The sequence below is a fragment of the Chelonoidis abingdonii genome, chromosome 2 (assembly GCF_003597395.2).
Source record: "Chelonoidis abingdonii isolate Lonesome George chromosome 2, CheloAbing_2.0, whole genome shotgun sequence".
NCBI classification, from domain to species: Eukaryota; Metazoa; Chordata; order Testudines; family Testudinidae; genus Chelonoidis; species Chelonoidis abingdonii.
In genome coordinates, this window is record NC_133770.1 from 175123514 (window position 1) to 175150893 (window position 27380).

The window sequence follows — 27380 nt, forward strand, 5'->3', positions numbered from 1 at the left end:
ATTTATAATCTAAATATATGTTCCTGAACCCTGTGACAAGCACCCTCCCATGTATTTTTCACACATTATGGAGCAGTGAAAAGGGCACAAGGCCTTTCTCCATCTCCCTCCCTTGCAGGTTATTAACTGATGACCTCATGGGAGAAAGTGATCAGATATTGCATTATGTGGAAATCGACACATTACAAAACAAAAGTTGTTTCAAGTAGTGCTGGTTCATGTCATTACTAGCCTGTTCCCATGAAATGCCTGTAGTAACAATGTGGCAGCCAGTCCTGTACATGAGATCATTTCCACCATCCCTTTACATCCAGCTCAGTGCTTCCATAGAGATATTTCCTTTCGGCAAAACTAAACTGCAACATTCTGAGTCACTGGAAATCTTTCCGTGGGAGGGGTGAAAGAAACACTATATATTCAGCCTACCATGTGTGTGAATTGTAACAAACCCAAGAAATACATCGAGTGCCAGACTTCATCCTTGAGCAAAACAAGGTATTGTAAAATTACTTCAACAGATTCCACATTTTCATTCTCATTGATATACTGTGGTGTTAGTAAATGCATAGAAAGTATACGTGGAGGGGCTCTGGATGGAAGCAGTGTAATAAGAAACATATTTTAACGAGATAGCAGACACTGTCTAGAAGAGAAAGTTAACTTTAATTTTATCTCTTACAGAAAAATACACAAGAAGGTCAAATTCTATTGTGACTTACTTTTAGACTTGGCAGAATTTGTTGTTTTTTTTTTAAATTTTGCTGGATAATATCAGTGTCTATTTTTTTGTATTTTTTTAGATTTGCATGGATTTAAATTGTCACTGTTGGGTGAAATTGGGGTGTGTGTGTGTCAGACAATTGTTTCCTGACAGTAGATATTGAGGCTCAAATGTTATATTAAAAACACAAGCTGTCGACATCAAAATATACAAAGTAAATATTCTTAAATCAACAAACCATACCTATTTTTATTATTCTTTTTGTAGTTCATTTGTACCAAGCCTAATTCAAAAGTATAAAACATTTATATGTTCCCAAGAAGCATTTTTCGTACTCTGAATATGTGTAATTTTGATTGTGATTGATGGAAATATTTTTTTCATCAGTTTGTATGTACAGTGAAATCGATGTTTACTGATAAAAATCTAATCCTTCCAAGCCTACTTATATTTTATGCAACTCCACTGGATGATGTGTTAATCGGGGCAGAGTACGGACCTGTATATATATTAAAATTACTGTATTCTAGTGTTATTATTTACATCAAAATACCTAGATTATAAGCTGTCTGGGGCATGGACTGTCTTTTTCAGCATTTGTGCTGTTCCTACCTCAGTGGGGTCCCTGATTCATATCTCGGGCTGCAAAAAGTAATACAAATAATAAATAATAATTGTGAATATATTTGTAAACTACCTCCTCCCCACTCCTCCCACCCCCAAAAGGAATCCTTGCCCTGAAGAGCTGGATATCTAATAACATGCATGAGTACCATGCAGAAAAATAAAATACTGAAAAAGTCAGAGTGACTACAGATTGTTACAGCTGGACTGTTTCACAGAAGGGATAGGATTTCAGGAGATTTTTGAAAGACAAGAAAGGAATACATGGTATTTGACATATAGTAATTGGCAGTCTAGCTCACTGAATATAGCAAAGTGTTCAGAAACATTCTGAATGGCTGATCAATTTGACCATGTTTGTTTCTGATTTATTCACTCTTTACAAACATCCAAGTCAAAAGGCTTTTGTTTGCACAAACAGGAACATTGGAATTGCCCAGACAATTGCATTCATTTAGTCTAGTATTTGGTCTCTAGCTGTGGCTAATACCAGATGCTGCAGAGGAAGGTGCAATAAGTCCCACGGTGGCCAACTATGGTATAACCTGCAATAGAGGAAGCCTCTTCCTAACCCCGTTAGTTGCAGGCATATGCAATGAACCATGAGGGGTTAAACCTTATAATATTTTTATCGTAGCTAAAGTAACTATTTAATGTTCTCATTAGTCATATTACCATCTAATTCTCTCTTGAATCCTACTAAGTTCTTGATGACTCAATGATACTTGTGATAATGAACTCCATGGGTAAATTTGTGCATTGTGTAAAGATTTTTCCTTTATTACTTTAAATTTATTACCATTCAGTTCCATTAAGTTCTTGTTCTTTCATCTGTTATAAAAAAAGGAGTTATGTGTGGATCTACCTATTTCACTATACACTGTGTAATCAAGGAATAGAAAATTACATGCAACTTAGATGGCCAATCATACAGCAGGAATAACAGATAGCAGATGGTTGAAGTGAGCAACTCATAGACTCCTGAGAAGGTGAAATGTGTTCCTTCAACTTCCAGAGCTTCCTTCAGTTCAAAACAAAATACTATACACAGTGCGTAAAAAGCTAGCAGAACTTATTGCCACAAGGTATCTTTGGGTCAGATCTATAAGTAGAATCAATATCCTCTATCAGAGGCCTTTGGAAAAGAAAAGGCTTAACACATACTGTAGAAGGGTCTCTATGAAATAACTAAAGTGAGGGAAATGTGTTTTAACGCAGATACATAGCACATGCTAAGGTCCAAATGATTATTTAGTTGCCTGCACTGAAAAGCTTAGCTATCAGGGTAGCTGCGCCTCAGAAACTTTCAAACCACTTTAATTTCTTCAGTAGGAAATAGGATTGGATAGCAATCACCAGCATTATGCAATGAGCTGCCAGCTAGAGATGTATTTTCTTTTCTCTCACTTTCCAGGTTTCAAATAATGGAAGCTCTGACTGTGGCAAACACTGGTTTTGCCCTCGACCTTTTCAAACATGAGTGTAAGACACAAACCAACACAAATATCTTGTTCTCCCCTTGGAGTATTTCAACTACCCTGGCCACTGTGTACCTTGGAGCCAAAGGCAACACTGCAGATCAGATGGCAAAGGTGAGTTGGGACTACAGAGAATGTCAGCTTTTGAGAAATGCCACTACTATTGAGTAACATGCGTTGTACAACAGCTGGTGCTTACTGATGTGGGTGAGGGACTCCTGTATTAATTTAGATGCAATATAGGAGCCAAAAGAGCCAAATTCATTAACATGGTACTGTCGCTGTCCAACATCAAACAATTTAAAACAAGGTTTGGAGGTTGGTATACAGAAACCACAGCCAGCCTGGTACCAGGGCAAACACACCGCTAAAAATCCTTTACATCTTTTATTAAAGATACAGAAAAGAAGAAACAATAGTTAATATATTTAAAAAGACTTTTAACAGCATCCCTTGTTCTCTTTCCCTTTAGCTGAAGACAGAACCTCCCCTAGTCTGACAGCCTTTTAGAGGGTGTTAAAGATGACACTAAGGTGTTGTCTACACTACCAGGGGGAGCGGTGGGGGTGGAGGTTGGGGGGGGAAGGTAAGTTGACCTAAGTTACGCAACTCCAGATATGTGAATAATGTAGCTGGAGTTGACGTACCTTAGGTTGACTTACAGCGGTGTCTACACTGCACTGGGTCAACAGGATCTGTTATTTGGTCACATTCCCTTAATCTTCTCATTCTGGTGAAGTGCCTGAATTGACAGGAGGCATGCCCTAACTGTCTGTCTGGGGAAAAGAGAAGAAGTTTGCTGAGATGGGCTGCAGCTGTCATTGTTGCTGCTGTTGTTAAAGTTTAATCCTCTTTCCTAGAAAACAAAACAAGACAAACACACAGAAAAGGGGAAAGAAAAGAACATCAAAGACAGAAAATGCAGCTTCTGTCTCTGGCTTTGACTCTCACTTGAAACCTCACTGCTGGAAAAACACAGGCACAGCACATGATCTGGTCAGCCACTTGGAAATCAGGAAAATTTGTACAAGTATCAGGCTGTTTTGGGCATTGCTTTCAGCTGCCTTTCTGGCCTCCGGCTTACAGCAGTGTTGCAAAATATACAGTCCTGGCTGGCCAGAACAGAAATAAGATGGAGAAGGAAAAGGACACAAAAAGAGTGTGAGTGGGATTGGGGGTGAGAAAGAGGCAGTCTTACATCTTAGGTGGTGTTTGGGATTCAGCTGGAGTGGGAGGAGGTGGTGAGGTCACTTGGGTCCCTCTTTCTTGGCCCAGTCTGGTCAGGACATCTCTCGGGATTAGGAAGAAAAAGGCACAATGGTGCCATGCTAGATCCTGGGGTCCCAGGAGAAAGTGGGGTGGCAGCTGTGATGGTGACATTCACTTTTTCCCCTTCTCTTGTCTTTCAGTCAGTCGCCAATCACATCCATCTGCCTTCTCCTCCCAGTCTCAAAGGCTCTTTTCTTTAATGAACCCCAAGAGGGAGTGAAGGGTGGATTACCCGATCCCATAGGTAAAGCATAGCGGGGGTCGTGGGCATGCAGAGGCAATTGCTGCCCCCCACACACCCTGATTTCAGCGAGTGCCATGCTGCCCATGCAGGGCTTGCTCTGTTCGGCCTGCTGCCAAGGGAGGGCAGCTCTGTCCTTCTCTTGCTGTACCCCTCCCTGGGCACTTCCAGCTCACTCGGCCCCTCCCCGCAAATGCCCGGGCCCAGGCAGGGAGCTGAGGGAATGCAGCCACTTCTAATGCCAGCTGACTCCACTCAGGATCATTGTCTGCCTGAGAACTCACTAGGGAGGTGGCGGCAGCAGCCTCCCAACTCCAATCCCTGCCTGGCCCAGCTGCTGGGGACAGGGGCCAAATGAACCAGAAACATAATGTGGGGAGGACAGGACTCCAGCTCGTGCTACCCGTTCCTCTGTGTTCCATGTCTCCAGACTCCCAGGAGCTGGCGGGATTGGCTGCCCTGGCCCAGGGAGGTGGGGCTTGAATTTCTTCCCAGAGGCAACACATGGAGTGGTCATGTGGACCTCCCTTTACCTTGCCCCCCCACAGTATCATCAGGCATCAGTTGTGTATGCCCCATCCCTCATTATTGTGTTAGCCAGTTAGCCTAATATCTGACATGCCAGTTTTGGTCCACTGATTTCCAGTCCCCAGCTTTTCTTGTTTTCGAGGCAAGATCTTAACACAGTCCTTGAGTTGCAGACATGGGCCTTTTTGTTGGGAGTAATTCAGTCTGTCTCCCTTTTGCAACTTTTCCTATCAACATCTATTGTTATAGGTTATTGTGACACTTTACGAGCTCTCACTCACTTTTCACAGTTGAGCTCACAGTTAGGATAATTTGGAAGGCCCAATTATTACAAGAGGACTGTGGCTGGGATCATAGAGAGAGACAGGTATGCCAGATACGGTCTTTGAGGTTCACTGCCCTGTCACTGTGCTTAAAGTTCTGCCCTCTCCCTCCCCCTCTGAGAGACCTGCCTTCCCAACCTTCCTTCCTACAAGGGGCAAGGACCTCCCCCAGACTTCACGTAGCTCAGACATGGACACTGCCCACCTCTTCTGCCCCTGAGGGCAACAGCCCTTTTCATCAAACCCATCTCATTCCCCTTCAACTATCTTCTCCTGGCTCTAAGGCTTAAGCCCCCTGCCCCGCCCCCAATTCTGCATAATGCGTTACTGGGCCACACACATGCTAGCTTGTTGTTACATATTTTGGATGGTGCAGCTATACGTCTCATTTCTAGAAAATTGGTAGCTTTTGGTGTTTACAAGATGCTAATAGGAGAGCCAAAGGTAGTGTCCCACACACTATTAAGTCAGGCTGAAACTGGAATAAAAGACCTCTTCAAGCTCGGACTGGAGCCCATGCTTTGGGATCCTTCCCCCTCACAGGGACCCTCTCAGAGCTCAGGCTGCAGCCCAAGCCCAGTCACACCGCAATTTTACAGTCCTGCAGCCCACGCTGTGCAAGCCTGTGTGAGCTGACCCTGCCAGCCAGAGATGTTTAACTGCTGCCTAGCCGTACCCTAAGTGACTAGCCTAAGACCACACAGTAAGTTGGGGCAGAGGCAAGAACAGAACCGAGATCCAGGTCTCCTGACCCCATATCTTCTGCTTTAACCATAAGTTCTTACATATCAGTGATCTATCTCTCACTGCATCTATTCTGTTTGCAATTCTCATTGTAGGTGCTTCACTTTAACAAAGTTGGAGGAGCTGGAGTTGACATCACAACCATAAAACCACAACGAGCCTATTCCAAAATGGAGGAGCTTCTATCAAATCCGTGTATCAGCGTTAAAAAGGTAGCTCACCAAAACAAATGTCTAAGGTGTCCAAGTTATAGGCATGTTCCCTTCTTTTATGACTGCCTTTCCTTCCATGTTTGAATTCACTTTGGTTTGCCTTTCTCCTGTTAAATGTACACAATGAATGAGTATGGTATTCTGAGAGGTTTCCTCCTGTACTATCATCCCTGAGACAACAAGAGAGACATCCTTCCCTTTTATATAAATTGCAAAGGGTGTGACTTGCATTTCCTCATTTGAGATACTCCGCAGAGTTGTGACCATTCTCTGTGTTTCTTTGCCTTTCTCTTTTTTAAATTTGAAACCTGATAGCGGATGATGGTCAAGAGTGTTAATTAATCAGCGCGTTTGACAGCCAAACTCTTCCTGGCCAACACCACCCACCTTTGGGGCTCTGCTGACAAGCCAAAGACCCCACTGGTGGAGAAGGGGTTTACTTTCTGCCGGTAGGAGCTCACCATACAGACTGGCATAAAGCCCAGTGTCTAGATCTAACTGCTCCCTCTCTGTTAGCAATCAGAGCTCATACTGTTTGCAACAGGATATCATCATTGTGAGATTATGGAAGTGCTGCAGGGAACTTTCTGTGTGTTTAGAAATTTCAAATTGTTTCATAAATCCTTCACTGTCATATGCTTGTAGGATATGAATGTACTATGATCCCAAATTCTGAGCCACCCTGCAGTTTTTGAACACTGAAACAATCTTTATTTCTCTAATTTATTTTCTATAGTAAATTTAATGGAGTGTATTTCCTGTACTTTTCTCTCAACAGCAGTTTTTAAAAAGACTTCAGAGGTAGGGTGACCAGACGTCCTGATTTTGAGGAGTTTGTCCCACATCCCGTTGTCCTGATATTTTGTTTCCTGGTCTTCGGTGGCAATTCGGCGGAGAGTCCTTCAGTTGCGGACGGTCTTTGGTAGTATTTCAGCAGCAGGTGCTTCTGTCTTTGACGGCAAGGTTTATTACCGGCCACCGAAATACCGCTGAAGATCATCCACGACTGAAGGGCTCTCCGCTGAATTACCATCGAATTCCCGGACAGCTGATGTGAAGAAGAAAAAACACGCCCCCCTGTGGTGGTGCCAATATTTTCCCTTTAACATCTGGTCACCTTACTCCAGAGATGATCCTGGCAATTACAGACTGGTAAACCTAACTTCAGTACCAGGCCAATTGGTTGAAATTATAGTAAAAAACAGAATGATCAGACACAGTATGTGGGAAGAGTCAACACAGCTTTTGTAAAAGGATATCATGCCTCACCAATCTATTAGAATTCTTTGAGGAGGTCAACAACATGTGGATAAGGGTGATCCAGTGGATATAGTATACTTGGACAGTATACTTGGACTCTCAGAAACCTTTGACAAGGTTGTTCAGCAAAGGCTCTTAAGCAAAGTAAGCAGCCATGGGATAAGAGGGAAGGTTCTCTCATAAAACAGTAACTAGTTAAAAAGGCAGGAAATGAAGGGTAGGAATAAATGGTCATTTTTCACAGTGGAGAGAGGGAAATAGGAAGGTTACCTGAGTATCTGTACTGGGACCAGTGCTGTCCAACATATTTACAAATTATCTGGGGGGGAAAGGGGTAAACACTGAGTTTGCAGACAATACAAAATTATTCAAGATAATAGAGTTCAAAGCCGACTGCAAAGGATCTCACAAAACTCGGTGACTGAGCAAGAAAATGGCAGATGAAATTCAATGTTGAGAAATGCAAAGTAATGCGCATCAGAAAACTAATCCCAGGTGTACATAGAAAATGATGGTGTCTAAATTAGCTGTTAACATTCATGAAAGGGATCTTGGTATCATTGTGGCTAATTCTTTGAAAACATCTGCTCAGTGTGTAGAGACAGTGAAAAAACAATGTTAGAAACCAATGGGAATGGGATAGATAATAAGACAGAAAATTACATAATGCCAGAGAAAATGCCACAGAGAATGGCAACAAAAATGCTTAAGGGTATGGAACAGCTTCTATAAAAGGGGAGATTAACAAGACAGAGACAGTTCATCTTGGAAAAGAGATGGCTGGGGTGGGGGCAGAGGGGGATATGATAGAGGCCCTTAAAAGCACCTTGCAAAACTGTGCCCAAAATTACTGACTTCCTGCTTAACTTCCTTAAATAAGTTGACATCCTAATTTTACCTGCTTCATGTGCAACAACACAAACAGTTTCCTAAATCTACCAGCCAATATTGGAATCATATGTTCTACACATTTGGGGCAAACTTTCAATGTGATATATGGGAATTTTTGGTTATGGGACTTTCATAAATGCTAATGGGCATCATATAGCTAAGTCTCCATGCATTGTACAGACACTGTACTATCACTATCTCCGTGCACGTGCTTTGTTTTTTAATAATCTCTTTAGTTAACTTTATATTTCAGTGTATTACAGAGCTCCCTCTTGCTCACACAGTGTCTATGGTGTGTCCACTGTCTGGAGATTTTATTGATAGGTTTAGTGCCCCTCATTCATATCAACACAGTTCACAAAAAATTACTTGAGTAACTGTACAAGATATTACATGCAACTGTCACCAGTGGAGCTATGTGCAATATATGATATTAGAAGTTCAGAATCACTTGCCTAGAAATCGCAGATAAATAACCAAAATATTTCTTCCTTCTTTCAAGGCCAATCTGGAGAACTCAAGCAACATCCACGCAAGGTTTCAGGCACTTAGCTCTGAAATTAACCAACCCGCTAAAAATTACCTGCTTAAAAGTGTCAACCAGTTATATGGAGAGAAATCATCACTTTTCAATAAAGTAAGTGAAGCAGTTCATCTATCTGTGTAATGCGGATATAACTCATCTTTATGATTGGTCTATGACAACAAACCAGACAAGACCTAAATGCGAATATTTTAATTACATCTGCAAAATGGTTTATTATCCTTTAAGATTTATTTCTCACTGACTCTTTGTAGATACTCAGATCAAAATTACAGATATTCTTTTTATTTGCTTTTCCTGAGTGGACTGTATCTAAGCATGAACAATCATAGATGAGTAAATGATTGATAACAAATATAACTAAAAACATTTTGCTTCTCTGAAGATGGAGTTTTATGCTCCTAGTAAACTGTGTCATAACATGAACTCTCCTTTTTATTTGGCAGTAGTTGCCACAGATATATTGCTAAATAATATGTAAGACTCTTCTCTCTCTTCCTTTGAAGGAATATTTACAATCGATTAAAAAATATTACCACACAGAGCCACGAGCTGTTGATTTCATGGGAGCAGCAGAAGAAGTAAGAAGAGAAATCAATTCCAATGTTGAACACCAGACTGAAGGTGAGCTCGGGACTGTTCTTTTACCATTTACAAAGAAACATCATGTATTTTCCCACCACAAATTGTTTATGAGGGGAGAGAGAAAACGCTGATTTATTCTGTGACATTCTGCATTTGAGCTGAAACACAAAATGGCTGCTGCCTCACTGCCCCAATTGGAGGCAGGCAGATAACTACGTATGAAAGTTCAGTAACACCAAATCCAAAATGACATTTCCCTTTAGTTATAACACTACTCGCACCCCAAGGGAAAACACTGTTGACTACTGCTTTCCATTTGCACAAATATTTATGATAACAATTTAACCTTCATGTGTTTGAAGGCAATAAGATACCACAGTGTTGGGCCTGATACAAATACTTATATAGCAAAATGTGTTTCATTTTGATGGGATTCCATGCAGTATGTTCGGGGGTTTCATTTTCTGTTATAAATAGTGTCATGAAACAGTCTGACAGAAAGGGTACATTCTGCTGAAACTCATCAGAGGAGTTTGTAGGACTTTTCTCCTCCAAAAATAGAAACGAGGTGAAGAAGTTTCAGCACTAGGGTGAGGTTCTGCAGCCAGAGAGATAAATTCTGAGCCTCTTGTATCTTTATACTGTACTTTTATCATGTGTAGGCCATACTCACCACAGTAGTATCTATGAGCAAAATTAGTTTCCTCTCTTGGAGGCCACACTGGATTTTTTTTATTTTGACACATTCCTACCTCTTTCTTTTTTTCTTCAGTCTTCTTTCTCTGTCCATGGGAGGAATGTAGATTAAAACTATCTATCAGGGTTATTACTAGCAAGAGGAAACATGAGTAGGGCAAAATCACTGAAGGGGACCACAGAGCCCAGCCCAATGTTTGAGGATAATTTACAATAGTTTCTTAAGACAGGAAGCTGCCCTACAAGTATGGTCTCAATAGCACATATTCCAAAACTCAGTTCCTACATTTACTCCAAGCAGAAAAGCTTCACAAATATATGACTGTCTAACTATTTCCTAAAGGTAAAATCCAGGCGGTACTGCCTGTCAACTCTGTTGATTCACTCACCAAGCTGGTGCTTGTCAATGCCCTCTACTTCAAAGGAAACTGGGCAAAGACATTTAAGGATGGATTTACAAAGGAACAACCTTTCAGAATGAACAAGGTATGTAACTAAGCCATGAAATGTCATGCAACCAACAGAGGAACTGACAATACACAGAAGTGAAACTTAGGGTTCAGGTCTGTTTTCAAGCTGTGTTTACACAGCAATGTCAGCCTCGGGTTAGTGGGACTCAAGTCAGCTGACCTGTGTCAGGGAACCCTGGGCTTGAGAGTCTACATTGCATTTTAACAATAGGTTAAGAAATTTCTGACCAGTGCTTGAACCTAGGGCTCTGGCATCCACACTGCAGTGCACAGACCAGAGTCAAAGTAAATATATCCTAAGTGCCTAATACCCCACATCCCGTAATGTTGACACTGTAGCCTATTGCCCACCCTGTTTCCAAATGTGAGAGTGCTACTGATAGGACTCAGGTGCCCACAAGGCACGCAGGAGTACATAAACTGCATAATGAGCTCCTTTGGTGGCTGTCTCAGTAGAATGACTGCAGTTTGAGAAGGCTTTTTTCTAATCTCAGAATTGGGCTCTCCGGCTCTAGGCCGAGTTACATTGGCAGGAAAATACCCAAGTGCACCTATAGTGAAGAGAATTAGGACATCGGTCTCCAGGGCTATCAAACTACTGAAATGAAATTTTTCAATTCTTAATTTTCAAAATTAGAAGCTCAATGAAGGTGTTTTTCTTTGGTTGCGTTTTTATTTATTCTTGTCTGTGTTTTTGAAGTTTGACATAAAATGAAGGGACCTGAAGAAAGACACACATCCCACCCTGGCTGCTGCCGGCTGTGGAGTGGCAAACTGCATCCCCATGGCCCGGGTGCTGTGTGCTCCAACAGCCTGTGGGCTTCCTTATCCCTGCACCCACTCTATCCCGGGAGGCAGGGATCAGGGATCCCCAGGGGGCTGCAGGAAAGTTTTGGGACTACCTTCCACTCACCACCTTCACAGTGCTTACTGCACCCCTGCAGACGCAGCTCCAGGGAGACCGGGTGGGGGCTGGTAGTAAGGGACAGAGAGCAGACTGGGACCAAACGCTGACAGGGAGGGATGACCCCCAATACCCCAGTGACTAGAAGCCAGCTTCTGCCTGTCAGCTTTGCTCCCTGCTCCGGGCAAGCTCCACGCAGCAGCAAGGAGTAGCTAGAGCAGAAAGTGGGAATGGGCTCAGCCAGGCGATAATGGCGCTTCCACCCACTGCTTTGACTGTCTGCTTCTCTGCGCTGGAAACTCTGGGATATATCTGGAGGACTTCTGGGTCCCGAGTCAAGCGACGGCTGCGTGCACACAGGAAACCAATAGGGCTCAGACACTAGATCCCAGTTTAACACTGGCTGGGGCCCTCCAGCCCTGCAGGATCCTGTAACCCTAGGTCTGAACCCTAGGTTAGCACATTTGGAGTGTGGACGCAAAGAGGGGTTGCCTTGAGCCCGGGCTCAAACCCGGGCTTAAACTGCTGTGCAGACAGAATCTCAGTATCAAAACTGAGAGGTTGAAATACACCTCTACCCCGCTATAACACAACCCAGTATAACACGGGTTCGCATATAGTGCGGTAGCAGCAGGGCTCTGGCGGCGCTTTAAAGGGTCCAGGGCTCCGGCTGCTGCGGCTGGAGCCTGGAGCTCTTTAAATCACCGCTGGAGCTCTGCCACCGCTACCCCGGGGCTGTGGCAGTGGGAATCACTGGCGATTTAAAGGGCCCGGGGCTCCAGCTGTTGCAGGGAGTCCAGGCCCTTTAAATCACTGCTGGAGTCCTGCCACCCCTACCCCGGGGCTGTGGCAGTGGGGCTCCACTGGCGATTTAAAGGGCCTGGGGCTCCCCACAGCAGCTGGAGCCCAGAGCTCTTTAAATCACCACCGATATAATGGGGCTTCAGCTATAATACAGTAGGGATTTTTGGCTCCCCATGACTGCGTTATAGTGGGGTAGAGGTGTATCAGCATATATAGTGACAAATAAATTGGTTCTATGAAATATCACTTTTTAGTAACCTAACTCATTATAAGTAACACAGGTAAGAAAAATTAATGTTAATATTTAACTATATTGTTTTCACCTGATCCTTTAAAAGTGGCATTTGTCCTCCTTTGCCTTGTTGCAGAATACAACTAAGCCAGGGCAGATGATGTTCCAGAGAGGGAAATTTAATTGGACCTACATACAAACAATGTGCACCCACATTATTGAGCTCCCATATGTCAATAATGACTTCAGCATGCTCATACTGCTACCAGATGACATCAGGGATGACACCACTGGCCTAGAAATGGTAAAGAAATTAATCACATTAATATGGGGAATTCAATTGTTTTTATATCCTAGATGATTATATAGCTGCTGTCTGATAGTAGGTGACACTTCATTCTGGTATTAAGAACGAGTGAAAAGATCTGGCTCAGGAAAATACAAGGTCAGATCCAAAACATTGTCTAACACTCAGAGAACCTGAGCCTTTTTTGACCTATGACAAGATTTTCATAAACCCGACACTTTTTTGCACTTCTTGCTGTCATCCAGTCCTAGACAGAGAAGCCCCAAAATCCTCCAAGAAAGGCAGTTCTTTCAGCCCAAGCAAAACCAGAGACTACTAGAACCCTTGACAAAAAGCCAGAATAGAGGGGAACACTTTATACTAAACAAATATCTACATCTTTGAAGGTTTCCTAGCACTAATCTGCAGTGCCCTTTCTCCGGCAAGACTCTCATTAACTTTAACTGGAGTTTTGCAAGGGGAGAAGCTCCACTGGATCAGTTCCAAGAAGGGATGATGGAAATGCCATCATCTTCATTGTTCCTTTCCAGCTCCCTCTTGAAAAAATACTAGGTGGCTGGATTTCCAAATGTATTTTCATACAATAAATATTTTAAATAAGGAAAACTATAACTTAGAACAACTCCACTAACAAATAATGACTTAAGTATATGTGTCATTAATTAACAATCATACGTTTCTGGTAGATTGCATGTGGATAAGCCAGAGACTCAACAAATACAACAATACATTAACTGGGCTACTATTACATAAATCAGACTCTACTGCTATTACGCTACAAATATTCAACACTGAAAGTATTCACTACATGGGGTCAGGAATGAATTTTCCTCCAGATCAGCTTGGCAATGACCCAGGGGGGTTTCACCTTCCTCTGCAGAGTGGGGCATGTGTCACTTGCTGGTTTGAACTAAAGTAAATGGTGCATTCTCTGTAGCTTTAAATCAAGGTTTGAAGACTTCAGTAACTCAGCCAGAGGTTATGGGTCTATTGCAGGAGAGAGTGGGTATGATTCTGTGGCCTATGATGTGCAGGATGTCAGACTAGATGATTGTGATCATCCCTTCTGCTTTAAAGTCTGTTCAAACTTCCAGTTACTGCACTAATCTGCTGTAAGAAAACAAACTGTTTTACAATTGAGAAGACACCTTTAAACAAGCCAGAAGCTTTTCAGTGATCTTCGCTATATTTGTAAACCATCTCTATAGTTTCTCCATTCAGGATTGTGAAGGACATCAACGTTAAGGAAGTTTCATTTTCACTGTGTAATTTTTGATTCTCTCTTTTTAACTAACTGTAGCTAGAAAGAGACTTGACGTATGAGACATTATCCAGATGGACCAGCTCAGAAATGTTGGAGAAAACTGAAGTGGATGTGTATCTGCCCAGGATCAAAATGGAAGAGAGTTATGACCTCAAATCTACTTTGAGCAGCATGGGGATGCGAGATGCCTTCAGTCAGGATCGAGCTGATTTCAGAGGGATGTCTGAGAAAAATGATCTGGTTTTGTCAAATGTTTTTCACAAGTGCTTTGTGGAGATCAATGAAGAAGGCACGGAGGCTGCAGCTGCCAGTGCAGCTTCTATGACATCACGAAGTCTCATTTCTGCTATTCAGTTTGCAGCAGATCATCCTTTCCTTTTCTTCATCAGGCACAATAAAACTAAGACCATCCTCTTCTTTGGCAGATTCTGCTCCCCATAACCACTCAGATTTCTGTTGCTGAACAGGATCTTGCAGCAGCAGGACTATACCACAAAGACATCACCTCAAGTGTCTAAATAGCTTGGGTAATTTTACTTCACTTTCCCGTATTATTGGTCAATCTTTGTAGCTTGGGGAACAACAAATAATGCAAATTATTAAGAATTTTTCTTTTCTGTTCATGTGGTTAGAGGACTTGATAATATTGGGCTACGACTCTCAAAAGCACAATAAAAATGCACTGGTTGCTTTCTAAATGACTGTAAATTGCACTTTTAGTACTGTACAACTATACAGTTTGCCAGAAGCTGGAAAGGAGCAACTGGGGAGGGTTACTTGATGATTACCTGTTCTGTCCATTCCCTCTGGGGCACCTGGCACTGGTCACTGTTAGAAGACAGGATACTGGGCTAGATGGACCTTTGGTCTGACCCAGCAGGGCCATTCTTATGTTCTTATGTTATAAAGCAGAAAAACAAGTTTGATATAGAGAAATGCATCTCAGGAATAAAACAATTACCTGTGCAGCCATACAAAGAGTACACAAGCAGGGCCAGATCTTCAGTAGGTGCAGATTGGACCACCCCCACTGAAGTCAATGGAGCTAGGCCAATTATAGCAGATGAAGCTGTGGCCCACAGTCTCATGAATTATACTGACTTAACATAGGCATGGCTAGCAATGCAATAAAACCATTTGAATGCAAATGTTTTGTAATCTTTACATTTCTACTGGCATTTTTTTTTGTTTGCAGACCGCTTGCAAGTGTTCTGTTTCCTCTGCAGATAATATGCCAATGGGCAAGTATTATACAAGAATCAATTGTGTGAACTATAAGAAATAAAATGCATTTTTCTTACAACCATCTGCTTTGCAATAATTTTACTTTCAGCCAGCATCATACTAGGGCAGAGGTGGCCCGCAGGCCAGATTCGGATCACCAGCCATTTTAAGCCAGCCCTCGAGCCCCTGCTGGGGCATGGGGTCTGGGGCTTTCCTTCCTCTGGCACTCCAGCTGGGGAGCAGGGTTGGGGGCCGCTGTTCTGCATGATGCCCCTGCCCCAAGTGCTGCCCCTGCAGATCCCATTGGCTGGGAACTGTGGCCAATGGGAGTTGCAGGGATGACGCCTGCAGATGGGGCAGCGCACAGAGCTGCCTGACCATGGCTCCGTGTGGGAGCCAGAGTAGGGACATGGCCACTGCTTCCGGGAGCTGCTTGAGGTAAGTGCTGCCTGGAGCCTACACCCCTCGGCCTCTTTTTGCACCCCAATGCCCTGCCCCAGCCCTGATCCCACTTCTGCCCTCCAAACCCCTCAATCCCAGCCTGCAGCACACTTCTTCACCCCAAACTTCTCATCCTCAACCCCAGCCAGAGCTCTCACACCTCCCCACACCCTACTCCCCCTGCCCAGCCTGAAGCCCCCTCCTGCAACCTGAACTCCTCATTTCTGGCCCACCCTGGAGCCCGCATCCCCAACCAGAACCCTCACCTCCTCCCACACCCCAACCCCAATTTCATGAGCATTCATGGCCATCTATACAATTTCTATTTGCAGATGTGGCCCTTGGGCCAAAAAATTTGCCCACCCCTGTACTAGGGACTAGTTCTCCATTGCCTTCTTCTAGCTTTATGACAGAGTAACCTCACTGAAATCGATGGAGTCACACTGGGGCAATGGAGAAACAGGCCCTAATTATTTATCTGAAACTGTCACGCAGTATGTTTATGCAGAACCCATATCTTCATACATTTTGGTGGTGGAGCTCTTTGTTCAGATTCAGCAATCAGTTACAGTGGAATAAAATACTAGAAGCACAGAGTTTGTGAATAATTTCCTACCTTTTCTGGGACTGCTCCTAACTCTTTGAATTCAGGGCAGAGATTAAATAACCTGGGTACACTAGCAAACCTCCAGCTCTATTGAAAATATTCCCACCTGCCTGCAAACGCTTGGGAAGTCCATGCTTCTGGGATGCAGCACATGCCTTTCTTCTAAGTGCTGCTTCCTGAATAGGAAAAGAACAAACATGAAATAAAATTACATAAAGATTTATTTATTTTATTATACTCACTCTGACCGTATGAACACATTCCATCTAAATGCTGTCCTGTTGAAGATAACAAGATAAAGCTGTGTGCTAAAATGTAACCCCAAAGAAGTACCTATTATGGCACATGTCTACACCAGGGGTAGGCAACCTATGGCATGCGTGCCAAAGGCAGCACGCAAGCTGATTTTCAGTGGCACTCACACTGCCTGGGTCCTGGCCACTAGTCCGGGGGCTCTGCATTTTAATTTATTTTTAAATGAAGCTTCTTAAACATTTAAAAAAACTTATCTACTTTACATACAACAATAGTTTAGTTATATATTATAGACTTATAGAAAGAGACCTTCTAAAAATGTTTAAATGTATTACTGGCACGCGAAACCTTAAATCAGAAAGAATAAATGAAGACTTGGCACACCACTTCTGAAAGGTTGCCGACCGCTGGTCTGCACAGACATACTTTCTAGAAAAGCGCTCCTTCATACAGCTAACAGCCGCAGATTTTCAAAATACAAGGCAAGGTGAGGGTACCTGTGCATTTCAGAATTTCTTTTCTACAATCTCGGAGAGAGGAAACTCTTGGCAGCACATGAGCTATTAATTTTCATGGTGGGTCTCAGCATGAAACAAAGAAACAGAAAAGCCTTTGACGTTTTTTAAAAAAATGTTTCAACATTTCAGCATCCACTGCACTGAGCGTGGATCAGTTTGTGCATCCAGGGATGTTCTTTAGTCCAGCCTTTAAATTAAAAAGGGATACAAGCCCTCATCCTTCAGTACACAGAGCACCCACAACTGTCTCAAATTAGAGAGAAACTTCTGACATGGGAATATTTTAGCGCCCACTCCATGCATTCTTTGACAAGCCCATTTTCGGAGTTTTAAGTCCTCCACTTAAACATCTGGTACTGGTCACTGTTGGAGGCTGAATACCAAGCCAGTTGGACTGTTTGTCTGATTTGATGGCATGGCGGTATCTATATTCCTAATGGTTTTAAATGAGGATGGTGGAGTCACAAGATCTAATTGATCCCTGCATTACTCCAGTTTTACACTGATACGCCTTAATTGAAATCTATAGAGTTACACTGGTTTAAAACTGGAACAATGCAGTGGAGAATCAGGCCACACACAACACTCATCCAGCACAAAGACAGACATTTGTGTTGTTTGGTGTAAGTTAAATGCTAACTGCACTTATTTTAAACAAAAAGTCTCACCGCTACCAAAAGAGAGTCGCAATGGACAACATCACCAGCCATTCTTACATTAGGCCACTCTGTGGTATTTTTGCTTATTCTATGCCTAAAATAGCAGATCTTATAAGATCATTGTATTCCTCTTCTAAATCTCTAAGATTGCTGTTTAAAATACACACAGTGGATCAATAATCAGGTCCAACTTTACAACAAAAATTTCTGGAAAGTGGTGAGGAGTAAGGGTAGGTTTAGGTGGGAAAACATATTGGGGACTAGGAGTGGAGAGTGTAGGCTAGAAGAAGAGTGAGCTGCAACCTCATTTTATTTCTAAACATATTTATTGCCAAACTAATATAGAGTGTGTCAACAATTGGGGCACTCTTTACAACAGAAAGTTCTGGAAACTGGTAGGGAGGAGGGGTAAACGTAGGTGGCGAAACACATAGGGCAGTAAGAGTGGAGGATGGAGGCCAGAAGGAAGCACAACTGTTTTATATTTCTAAACGTGTTTATTGCCTGACAGACCCAGAACGCAGCTCACCACGCAAGTAATTGCTTTTCTCTCACAGGAATCTGAGGTAATGTAAATATTTAAATAGACATAATTAGCTTTCTTTGAAACTTCTTTTTAACTATTTAAACCATGCCCGACAGGGCAGATTAAATGATAAAAACTAAATGTTATGCAGTAAAACAGGAATTGCACATTTTCATTGTAAATTTAATTTAGATTTCAGTTCTTAGAAAACAGAGTATTATATTATATACTTACAGAGTTTAAGAAAAGATGCTGATATGGCACAAAGGAATCAATGAAAGGAAGAATTTTCTTGAGTAGATGACAATCCTGTTCCTTAAAATCTTAGATTAGATAAGTAAGGATAAATCTATTCAGGTGGTAGTTCTTGCTGTGAGATGGTACAACACAGCAAATTAATGGGCCAAGTACTAAATTGTTGTTCCCCTGAGGAGGAAGAAAAAGATTTGTATTCTGTCATCCTCGTTAGTCTTCTCATAACAAAAGAATCCATGACTTAGTATGTGTTTGGACACTCCATAATGCAACTTGTTGACAGCCACAGGACCCAAAGAGGCCAAGGACTGAGGCCCAGATTATCAAACGTATTTAGGCACCTAAAGATGCAGAGAGGTGCCTACTGGTATTTTCAAAAGCACCAAAGCAGGTTAGGTGCCTAAGTCATATTGAAATCTTTATATAACAGTAAAGAGTGTGCATGATATGATTTGTGTGTTGTACAAGTACCTAGGGATTGATTTACAGCAGAAACTATAGGGCAGATAGTCTAAGGGAGTCTTGAATCATTGTCACTTAGATACATTTTCCAGTTTCTGAGGAAAGTTAGTTTGTTAGGATACAGAGAAAACAACACAAGCTGGAGATCAAGGTAAAATCTTGGCTCCAGTGAAGTCAAACTGTTACACTCTGTCTTCATATATTTGTCTTAGGTTTCAGCAATGGACTCTCTCTCAGCATCAAATGGTAGTTTTACCCTTGACCTTTTCAAAAAGCTGAATGAATCTTTTAAAGGCCAAAACATTTTCTTTTCCCCTTGGAGTATTTCATCTGCTCTGGCCATGACTTATGTGGGGGCAAAAGGTAACACTGCAATGCAGATGGCTGAGGTAGGTTGTGAAATTTGACAATGTCCTGTATATATCTTGATATGACAAATGGTTCCTACACATGCTACAACAACCTGATACTACAGTATCAAACACAATATCTTTGAAGGAAAGGTGAATGGAAATGCTGGGTAGACTATAGGGAATAACAAATCCCCTGCAATTTGAACTAATTTCAGAGTTTCCCAGTAACTCTCTGTTCCCCACACTGTTCAGGTACTCTGGGCCGGATACAGTGTTCTGTTCAAATGGAAAGCTAAAATGGAAGGTCAGCTTCTAAACTACTGGGGCAGCTCCCTGTAAAGGGGAGTTTCAGGTGGTAGCTCCTGGCCCTATTGGCCTGGGGGCTTTCCTGAGGTGAAAGGGGCCTTGGTTGGAGTACAATGATCCTGGGTAGTTGAGTGGCTCCTAGTAACTTCTCCAGGTGTCTCCTTACCTTCCCTAGGCAGAAATCTCCTTTATTTACCTCAGTTTTCTGGAATTCTTTTTGGATTGAGGTTCTCTGAATCCAACAGGTAACCCACTGAGAGGGAAAAGTCCCCTACTCAGACTGAAGACCCCATTATTTCTCAACATTTTCACTAGCCCCTGCATCTCACCTGCTCACATACTTCCCAGAGTGGTGCTGCTGGTTTGCCAGACTGGAGCCGCCCCAATAGTTTAGAACCTGACCTTCCATTTTAGCTTTCCCTTAAAACTCAATTTAACCTTATTTTAAACATGTTTCTAAGATGTGGATATGAGTGTTCTGTACATACATAAATGGCAATGCTGAAAACATGGCTTGGTTCATCCATAGCTCTTCCATGACAGTCGGCTTACACTAACAATTGAAACCTTTTCAGTTTAGTCCTATTTCAATCTATTTACATTTGTCTGAATTTTGCTAATAAAAATGATAAAGTTGCATAACCATTGTAATTTGCAGTGATCATACCTTGAATTGTGTTTTGTTGCTGCTACTACCTATGCTTTGAGCATAAGTTTATCTGATCATTATCATTTGATGGCTCTATCATTACACCTTCATTTGGCCATTCCATGTATTATGCAACTAAACTGTATTGTCTTTTTAATAGAGGTTGTAAACCCTTGGGGAAGCACTGTGCCTTTATATATTGTACAGCATCTAGCACATCAGTGATGCCCAATAATAAAGAGTATAATAATAAATGGCTGAAGCCATCATGAATTTCACATAGTCTGACTACATGACTAAGTTAATTTCCACCTGATTCACAATAATGACCTGTTATTAAGCCAACAATGAGACTGTGTGGTTGTGACCTGGGTCTCAGTTACATTCAAATCATCATTGAAAATCATAGCTATGGTGTCCTTAGCAGGCTAAATAGCAACCATCTTTGCTGACTAATTACAATAAATTGGAGGTAGGTTTTGACAAATAGGTCACAAGTAATCAATATGTATGTACATTTGTCTTAGATAGCTGTCTTCAAGTATATTTACTATTTTTACAAACTCGGCTTGCAGGTGCTTCATTTTAAGAAAAGTACAGGAACCGGAGGAGGCTGTTTGCAGGTGACAAGAACTTCTCGTGGGAGGCCAAAGAAAAGGAAGCTGGTATTCTTTAGAACCAAAATATCAGAGAAACAAATCCGCTGTTCTTCTGGGAATAGCAAAGTTCAACAGCGGCACTAGTTTGAATCAGGCTATTGGTTGGTTGTTTTCAGCCTACATCTATATTGCTTTCCCCACCCTGAAAAATCATAGTTAATAACCAATTAAGGTTGCTTAAGTGCAAAACACACTCACTCAAACCTTCAAAGGCAGGAAAGGCACCTTGATTCATACTCCTGAACAGCAACGTAACGTGCCAATGACTCTGCACCTCTCCAGGGAATTCCCTTCCACCTCACACATGTACAGATGGACAACACACACACACAGAGTTCCTCTAACTCATATTGCAAGGCAAAACCTGAACTCTGACCTCAGAGACTGGATAGCTACAGACATATCCTAAAGGCATATGTGCAGTTGTGAAGGGTATGATGTGTTGATATAAAGAGGGAAAGCATGATGTGGAAGTTAAGGTGGGAATGGGGTATGTGACAATATATTGAGTCTAGGAAAGACTTGGAAAGTGTCTGTGGGAAGGTAGGAAAATGACCAGGTGCATGTGGTGCTGGAGACATGGGGGAGGGGAGACGATACCTCAATTTCCCCAGCAGATGCATTCTGATGAATCTGCCTTGGTTCATTAGACCAGAGAGGGGAGCTGCCTGAGGAGTTCTGCTCCTCAGACAGCTCTAAGGAGCTCCTCTCAGCATTTTCAGAGTGGGTCAGGGATAGGCGTGGATGTTCTCCCTGAAGATGTCTCAAAAGCCTCTGTGCCAGCATTTTCTGCAGGTGAACCAGCTGTAGTTCCTCAGCAGGGAATCTCTGGCTGCTGAACTAAAGATGGCTTGTTAGACAAGGTCTTCTGCTTTTAAGAGAAACAGAGGCCTCTATCTCTCACCTTCTAAGTCCCCTAACTTGCTCCCCTTTTACAATCCCTCAGTAATGGCACCCTGTTACTGCTTCTAGTGCTGAGGGAAAGTTACCTCTCATCCCCAGCACAGCTGTGCTCCGTCAGAGATATGATTTCCACCAGAGCTGTGTGACCCTGTGTTGAATAACACAGTCTTGATGGTGCAGGAGTGGAGCTCAAACTTTAAGACTCACCTAAGCTGTAGCTAGAAGTACTCACCCGATGATGTTTGTAAAAGTCTTCGCAGCAAGGGAGAAACTGACCTGCTCACTATTCAGTGAAAACAATCTGATTACAGACAATTCAGTCAAATGCAGAGTCAATAAACAGAAAAAATAGAGAAATCCGCCCTCCCCTTCCCCCAGTAATTTCTGTTATCTGTAGTAATCCTAGGAGTTACAACATTTTCATAAAGAAATGTGATTTCCAAGTTCATTGTGTCCCTTTTAAAGGAACCTGAGGACTCCAAAGCTGAAGACATTCACTCTGAGTTCCAGGCATTAATCTCTTCAATCAACAAACCCCAAAATTCTTACTTGCTTAAAACTGCCAACAGACTGTATGAGGAACAGACTTTCCAGTTCCATAGTGTAAGTTGAATACTTTTACTAAGCTGAAGAGAAAGTTTTGAAAGACATTTATGACACTCAATACTGATCAAAACCCAAGATTATTAATAGAGCAGATTGAAAAACTTCCAAAAGAACAATTTGCCAATGGGAAATGCTGATGTGATAAAACTGAAATGTTTTGTGGGAACATATAGATTTTGTCTAAGTTTCTGATGAAAAATTATCAAAACTCTTTGATAAAGCCCAAGTGCTTTGTTTTGACATTATTTAACTTTTATATTAAATAGTATACATTTATATTATTACTTATAGTTCATATTATATAAAGTTAAAACAATAAAGTTGAAACAAACCACTTCAACCTTATTAAAATGGAAATTTTTCATGCATTCTAAGGCCAGAAAGGACCACAGCCATCATCTAGTCTGACCTCCATAGACCATCTCCAAAATAATTCCTAGATCAGATCTTTTAGAAAAACATTCAGTCCTAATTTTTAAATTGTCAGTGTTGGAGAATCCACCATAAGCCTTGGTAAATTGTTCCAGTTGTTAATTACTCTCACGGTAAAAAATGTACATCTTATTTCCAGTCTGAATCTGTCTAGCTTCAACTTCCAGCCACAGGATTGTGTTATACCTTTCAGAGTAGCACCTGTGTTAGACTGTATCTGCAAAAAGGACAGGAGTATTTGTGGCACCTTAGAGACTAACACATTTATTTGAGCATAAGCTTTCGTGAGCTACAGCCCACTTCATCAGATGAATAGAATGGAACATATAGTGAGGAGATATATATACATACATACAAAAGTTTTTTTCTCCTGCTGATAACAGCTCATTTTAATTAATTAGCCTCTTAGAGTGGGCAACTCCCACCTTTTCATGTTCTCTGTATGTATATAGATCTCCTCACTATATGTTCCATTCTATCCATCTGATGAAGTGGGCTGTAGCCCATGAAAGCTTATGCTCAAATAAATTTGTTAGTCTCTAAGGTGCCACAAGTACTCCTGTTCTTTTTGTTATACCTTTCTCTGCTAGTCTGAAGAGCTCACTGTTATATGTTTATTCCCTATGTAGGTACTTGTAGAATGTAATCAAGTCATCTCTTAACCTTCTCTTTGTTAAGCAGACTGAGCTCCTTGTGTTTACCACTGCATTTTCTGTTCCTTTAACCCTTCTCATGATCCTTCTCTGAACCCTCTCCAGTTTATCGACATCTCCCTTCTTGAATTGTGGGCTCCAGAACTAGACACACAGCATTCCAGTTACCTTATTATTAGATCATTTTGATATTTCCTAAAAGAATGTTTTCAGAATTATCATTTCACAGAAAATTTCAAAATTTTAACTTTTTGTTCTGATTTGGGATAAAAGAGAATTTCCAGTGGAATTGAAATAGAAATTCAACCAGCTCTAATTATTAAATATACTGTGCCATCGATCTTACTTTTAAATTTTATCTAGCTTAAGTTGAATTGTACTCTTTAGTATTGCAGTAGTTATGTTGTAAAGCAATTTGAATTTTTTTAAGTGATGCCATTTTGAATTTACTTTAATAGCAAATTTTCTCTCCTACCTTTCAGGAATACGTAGAATTCGTTAAAAACTATTACAATGCAGAGCCCCAAGCAGTTAACTTTAGAACAGCTGCAGAACAAGCCAGAAAAGAAATCAATTCCTGGGTAGAAAACCAAACTGAGGGTAAGCTAAGGACAAACAATCACAACTTTGCTCTTCTCCCACTATAGTTGCTAATTCCTTTTGGGTAGGTGGCTGCATTTTTATGTGTTCCTCCTGTAGTCAGGCACTAGTGGAGCTAATGCGGACATTGAGGAGGGAGAGGTGGACAAATGAACGGCTGAACAGTTTCAAGTGTCTGATTCAGAGTTTTTTTAATTCAATGGAAAGACTCCCATTGACTTCAATGAGTTTTGGATAAAATCCCAAAAGAAAGAAGGGAACCGCCTTTAGAACCTGATTTCGTCTAAAGAATCAACAGCTCCTACAGGGCCTCTGGTCTGATGGGCCACCATCACTGCTAAAACTACAGGAGCAGGATTTATGACCATGGATTCTCTTTTTCATGAGCCTGATTCTTCACAGCCTAGCGTCCTGTGCTGTTATTTACTCCTGTGCAAAAGGAGGGTGAAATGGGTATAAAATGCTACCATTCTGATTTGGCAGAATTTGGAAACTCACTCAGAGATCAGGGGTTCTGAGGCATATACATTCTCAGCGGATAATTAAAGAGAAAGCAAGATTAGAAATAGCACTTGCTGTACTGCACTGAAATAAAAACACGATTCTTCTCGCTCTGAAAGGGAAAATCCAGAATCTGCTGCCTAGAGGTGCTCTTGATCCCAACACTGTACTGGTCCTGGTTAATGCCATTTATTTCAAAGGAAAGTGGGAAAAGAGATTTCTGAATGAAAACACGTCTGAGAATCCCTTCAGACTGAGCAAGGTATGTTCCACTAATGTTCATGCTGTTGAACTGTAAGAAACCTCCATATAGCATGAAAATCTTTCACCCACGGTTCATATTCCATCGTAAAACTATTGGTAGCTCGGTGCATGGCCTAAAGTAAATAACTGTGACAATTTTAATATTTAGTTAGTAAAACTACTACATAGTTTAAGCAAAGATTTGAAAAATGGGTTTTAGCTTCAAGAGGAGACTGTTGGGCCTTATGTTATTAGAAATATTAGTGAATACCCTGACTACGTGTGAATACCCTGTTAATGTGAAGGCTCCACAGTTCTATAGATTATAACAACATTTTCAAAGGCACCTATGGGATTTAGGAGCCTAAATTCCATTTTTCAAGTGACTTAAGAGCCTAACGCTCATTTAAAGTCAGTGGGATTTAGATTAAGGCTACAAAGAACTGTTGTGATAGTCTAATCTGACCTCTTGCCTAAAACAAGCCACAGGACTTCTTGGTACTAAATTCCTGCCTCAAATCCAATAACTGTGCGTGAACTACTGCATATCTTTTAGAAAAATAGCCAATCTTGATTTTTTAAATGTCCAGTGATGGAGAATCCAGCACAACTCTGGTAAGTTGTTCCCATGGTTAATTACTCTCACCATTAAATATTTGTGCCTTTATTTCTAGTTTGAATTTGCTTAGCTTCAACTTCCAGCCATTGGTTCTTGTTCTCCCTTATCTGCTAGATTGAAGAGCCCTATATTATCAGTTTCTGTTCCCCATGTAGGTACTTATAGTCTATGGAACTCAGGAGTTGCAAACACATAGGAAGTGAAATTGTAAAGGACTTCATGAAACTCCTGCAAACCAAAATTACTTCTCGTGCATCTAAATATGGCACACCCACACCCACAGCATTGCTCCATAACTGAAACTAAGTGAACTTCCTGAATCCCTGAAACTTTACAAACACTGAGTATTTGTATTTATTATCCATGTGGCAACATTAATATTTATAGAATTCACTCTACAGCTACTACTGCTAAGCCAGCAGAAAGTCAGCCAAAGGCAGCATTTTTCTGTTCTGCCAGGGTGGAGAAGAGACCAAAGCAGCCCCTGAATGCAGTGACCTTTCTCCTTATACTTAGAGGTTCCCCAGAATTTTCAGTGTTGGGAGTTGTGCGCCACCCCTGCACTCTGTCCCCTCAAAGTTCTTTCCTGTAATAGGAACAAATGTCAGGAAACTCAATGAGGTGATCCTTGCAGAATTTTCTGGCTCCTCTGTCCCACCATCTGTGAGTTATTACGCATGTACTGGGGAACAGTGGAAGATGAGTCCAGGTCATGGAAAACAATGCTTTGAGACAAACAACAGGACAATTAATATTTTCTCATGAAAGGAGCACTGTTAAACCATGCAAAAAACTTTGGTTCATAAATCTGTATTCAAACTTTTATTCTTATTTCATCTGAAGCAAGTCATACATATTTACTGATAACCCATATGTTTTAAAGAAAGAAGTAATATTTATTTTCTTATGGAGATATATAATTTCACAGACCAAGACTAAACCAGTGCAGATGATGTTTCTAAAAGATAAATTTCCAATATGCTACTTGGAAACAATGAAGGTCAAAATTGCTGAGCTTCCATACGTCAATAACGACCTCAGCATGCTCATCCTATTACCAGATGACATTGAGGATAAATCTACTGGTCTGGAACAGGTAAAACCATTACGACATATTGCTGGTCCACAAAAGTGGAATTTAACATTTCCTCAGTGTGAGACAGCTACGGGATAATACTCAGAATGAATTTAGCAACATCCTGTACATTACTGCATACGGTTGTAGACAAAAGTATGGCATATATGTTCCTTTTTGTGAGCAGGATAAGAACTGTGAAGTGAAACTTAGCAATTCTGACGACGACACCACCTAGAGGTACAATGTTAAGGGGTATCATTGGCAGCAGGTGTGGCTCCAGGCACCAGCCTGGGGTGGCAAGCTGCAGGCAGTGGCCTGTCGGTCACCTGCAGGAGGTCCGCAGGTCCCGTGGTTTTGTTGGCAATTCGGCGGCGGGTACACTGAAGGCATGGGACTAGCGGACCTCCAGCAGGCATGCCGCTGAAAGCCGCCTGACTGCTGTGCTTGGGGTGGCAAAATACATAGAGCCACCCCTGATTGACATGATATATTATTATCTAGATGAAATCCAAAAGAGCACAAGGAATTTTCCAGAACAAATAGACCAGGTCTGTGTCCCAGAATAGCTAACAGCCTAGTTTCAGATGTGATACAATGAGAGAGTAACAAAACCATGAGGAAGTGGGGTGAGGAAGAAGAAGGCTTCTAGCAGGGGGATAATTGGTTTCAGCATGTGCATGTCTTGTGGACTCCATAAAGTCATACATGTATTTAGGGAATACTTGATTTTCCAG

The 27380-nt window shown here is 41.7% G+C and overlaps 2 protein-coding genes across 3 annotated transcripts in view; both read left to right on the forward strand.

Moving 5' to 3' along the window:
• The window catches only part of LOC116832018 (serpin B10-like), a 66954-nt gene that overhangs the window by 36600 nt on the left and 2974 nt on the right, over positions 1–27380 (forward strand). The window contains exons 1-7 of one of the 2 annotated variants that reach the window (XM_032792419.2): positions 18209–18367; positions 19257–19433; positions 20928–21017; positions 22380–22517; positions 24088–24205; positions 24826–24968; positions 26497–26664. In XM_032792419.2, the coding sequence (XP_032648310.1) occupies positions 19266–19433; positions 20928–21017; positions 22380–22517; positions 24088–24205; positions 24826–24968; positions 26497–26664 (825 nt within the window). In that variant the 5' untranslated portion in view covers positions 18209–18367; positions 19257–19265. Of the gene's footprint in view, positions 1–18208; positions 18368–19256; positions 19434–20927; positions 21018–22379; positions 22518–24087; positions 24206–24825; positions 24969–26496; positions 26665–27380 lie in introns of those variants that run through there. The other variant, XM_075062815.1, reaches the window with a different exon arrangement.
• Positions 360–15400, forward strand: LOC116832017 (serpin B10-like). The gene is made up of 8 exons (XM_032792417.2): positions 360–495; positions 2760–2937; positions 6024–6140; positions 8794–8928; positions 9342–9459; positions 10460–10602; positions 12663–12830; positions 14134–15400. Exons 1-8 carry the CDS (start codon positions 428–430, stop codon positions 14536–14538), a joined length of 1332 nt encoding a protein of 443 aa, XP_032648308.1. The 5' UTR covers positions 360–427; the 3' UTR covers positions 14539–15400.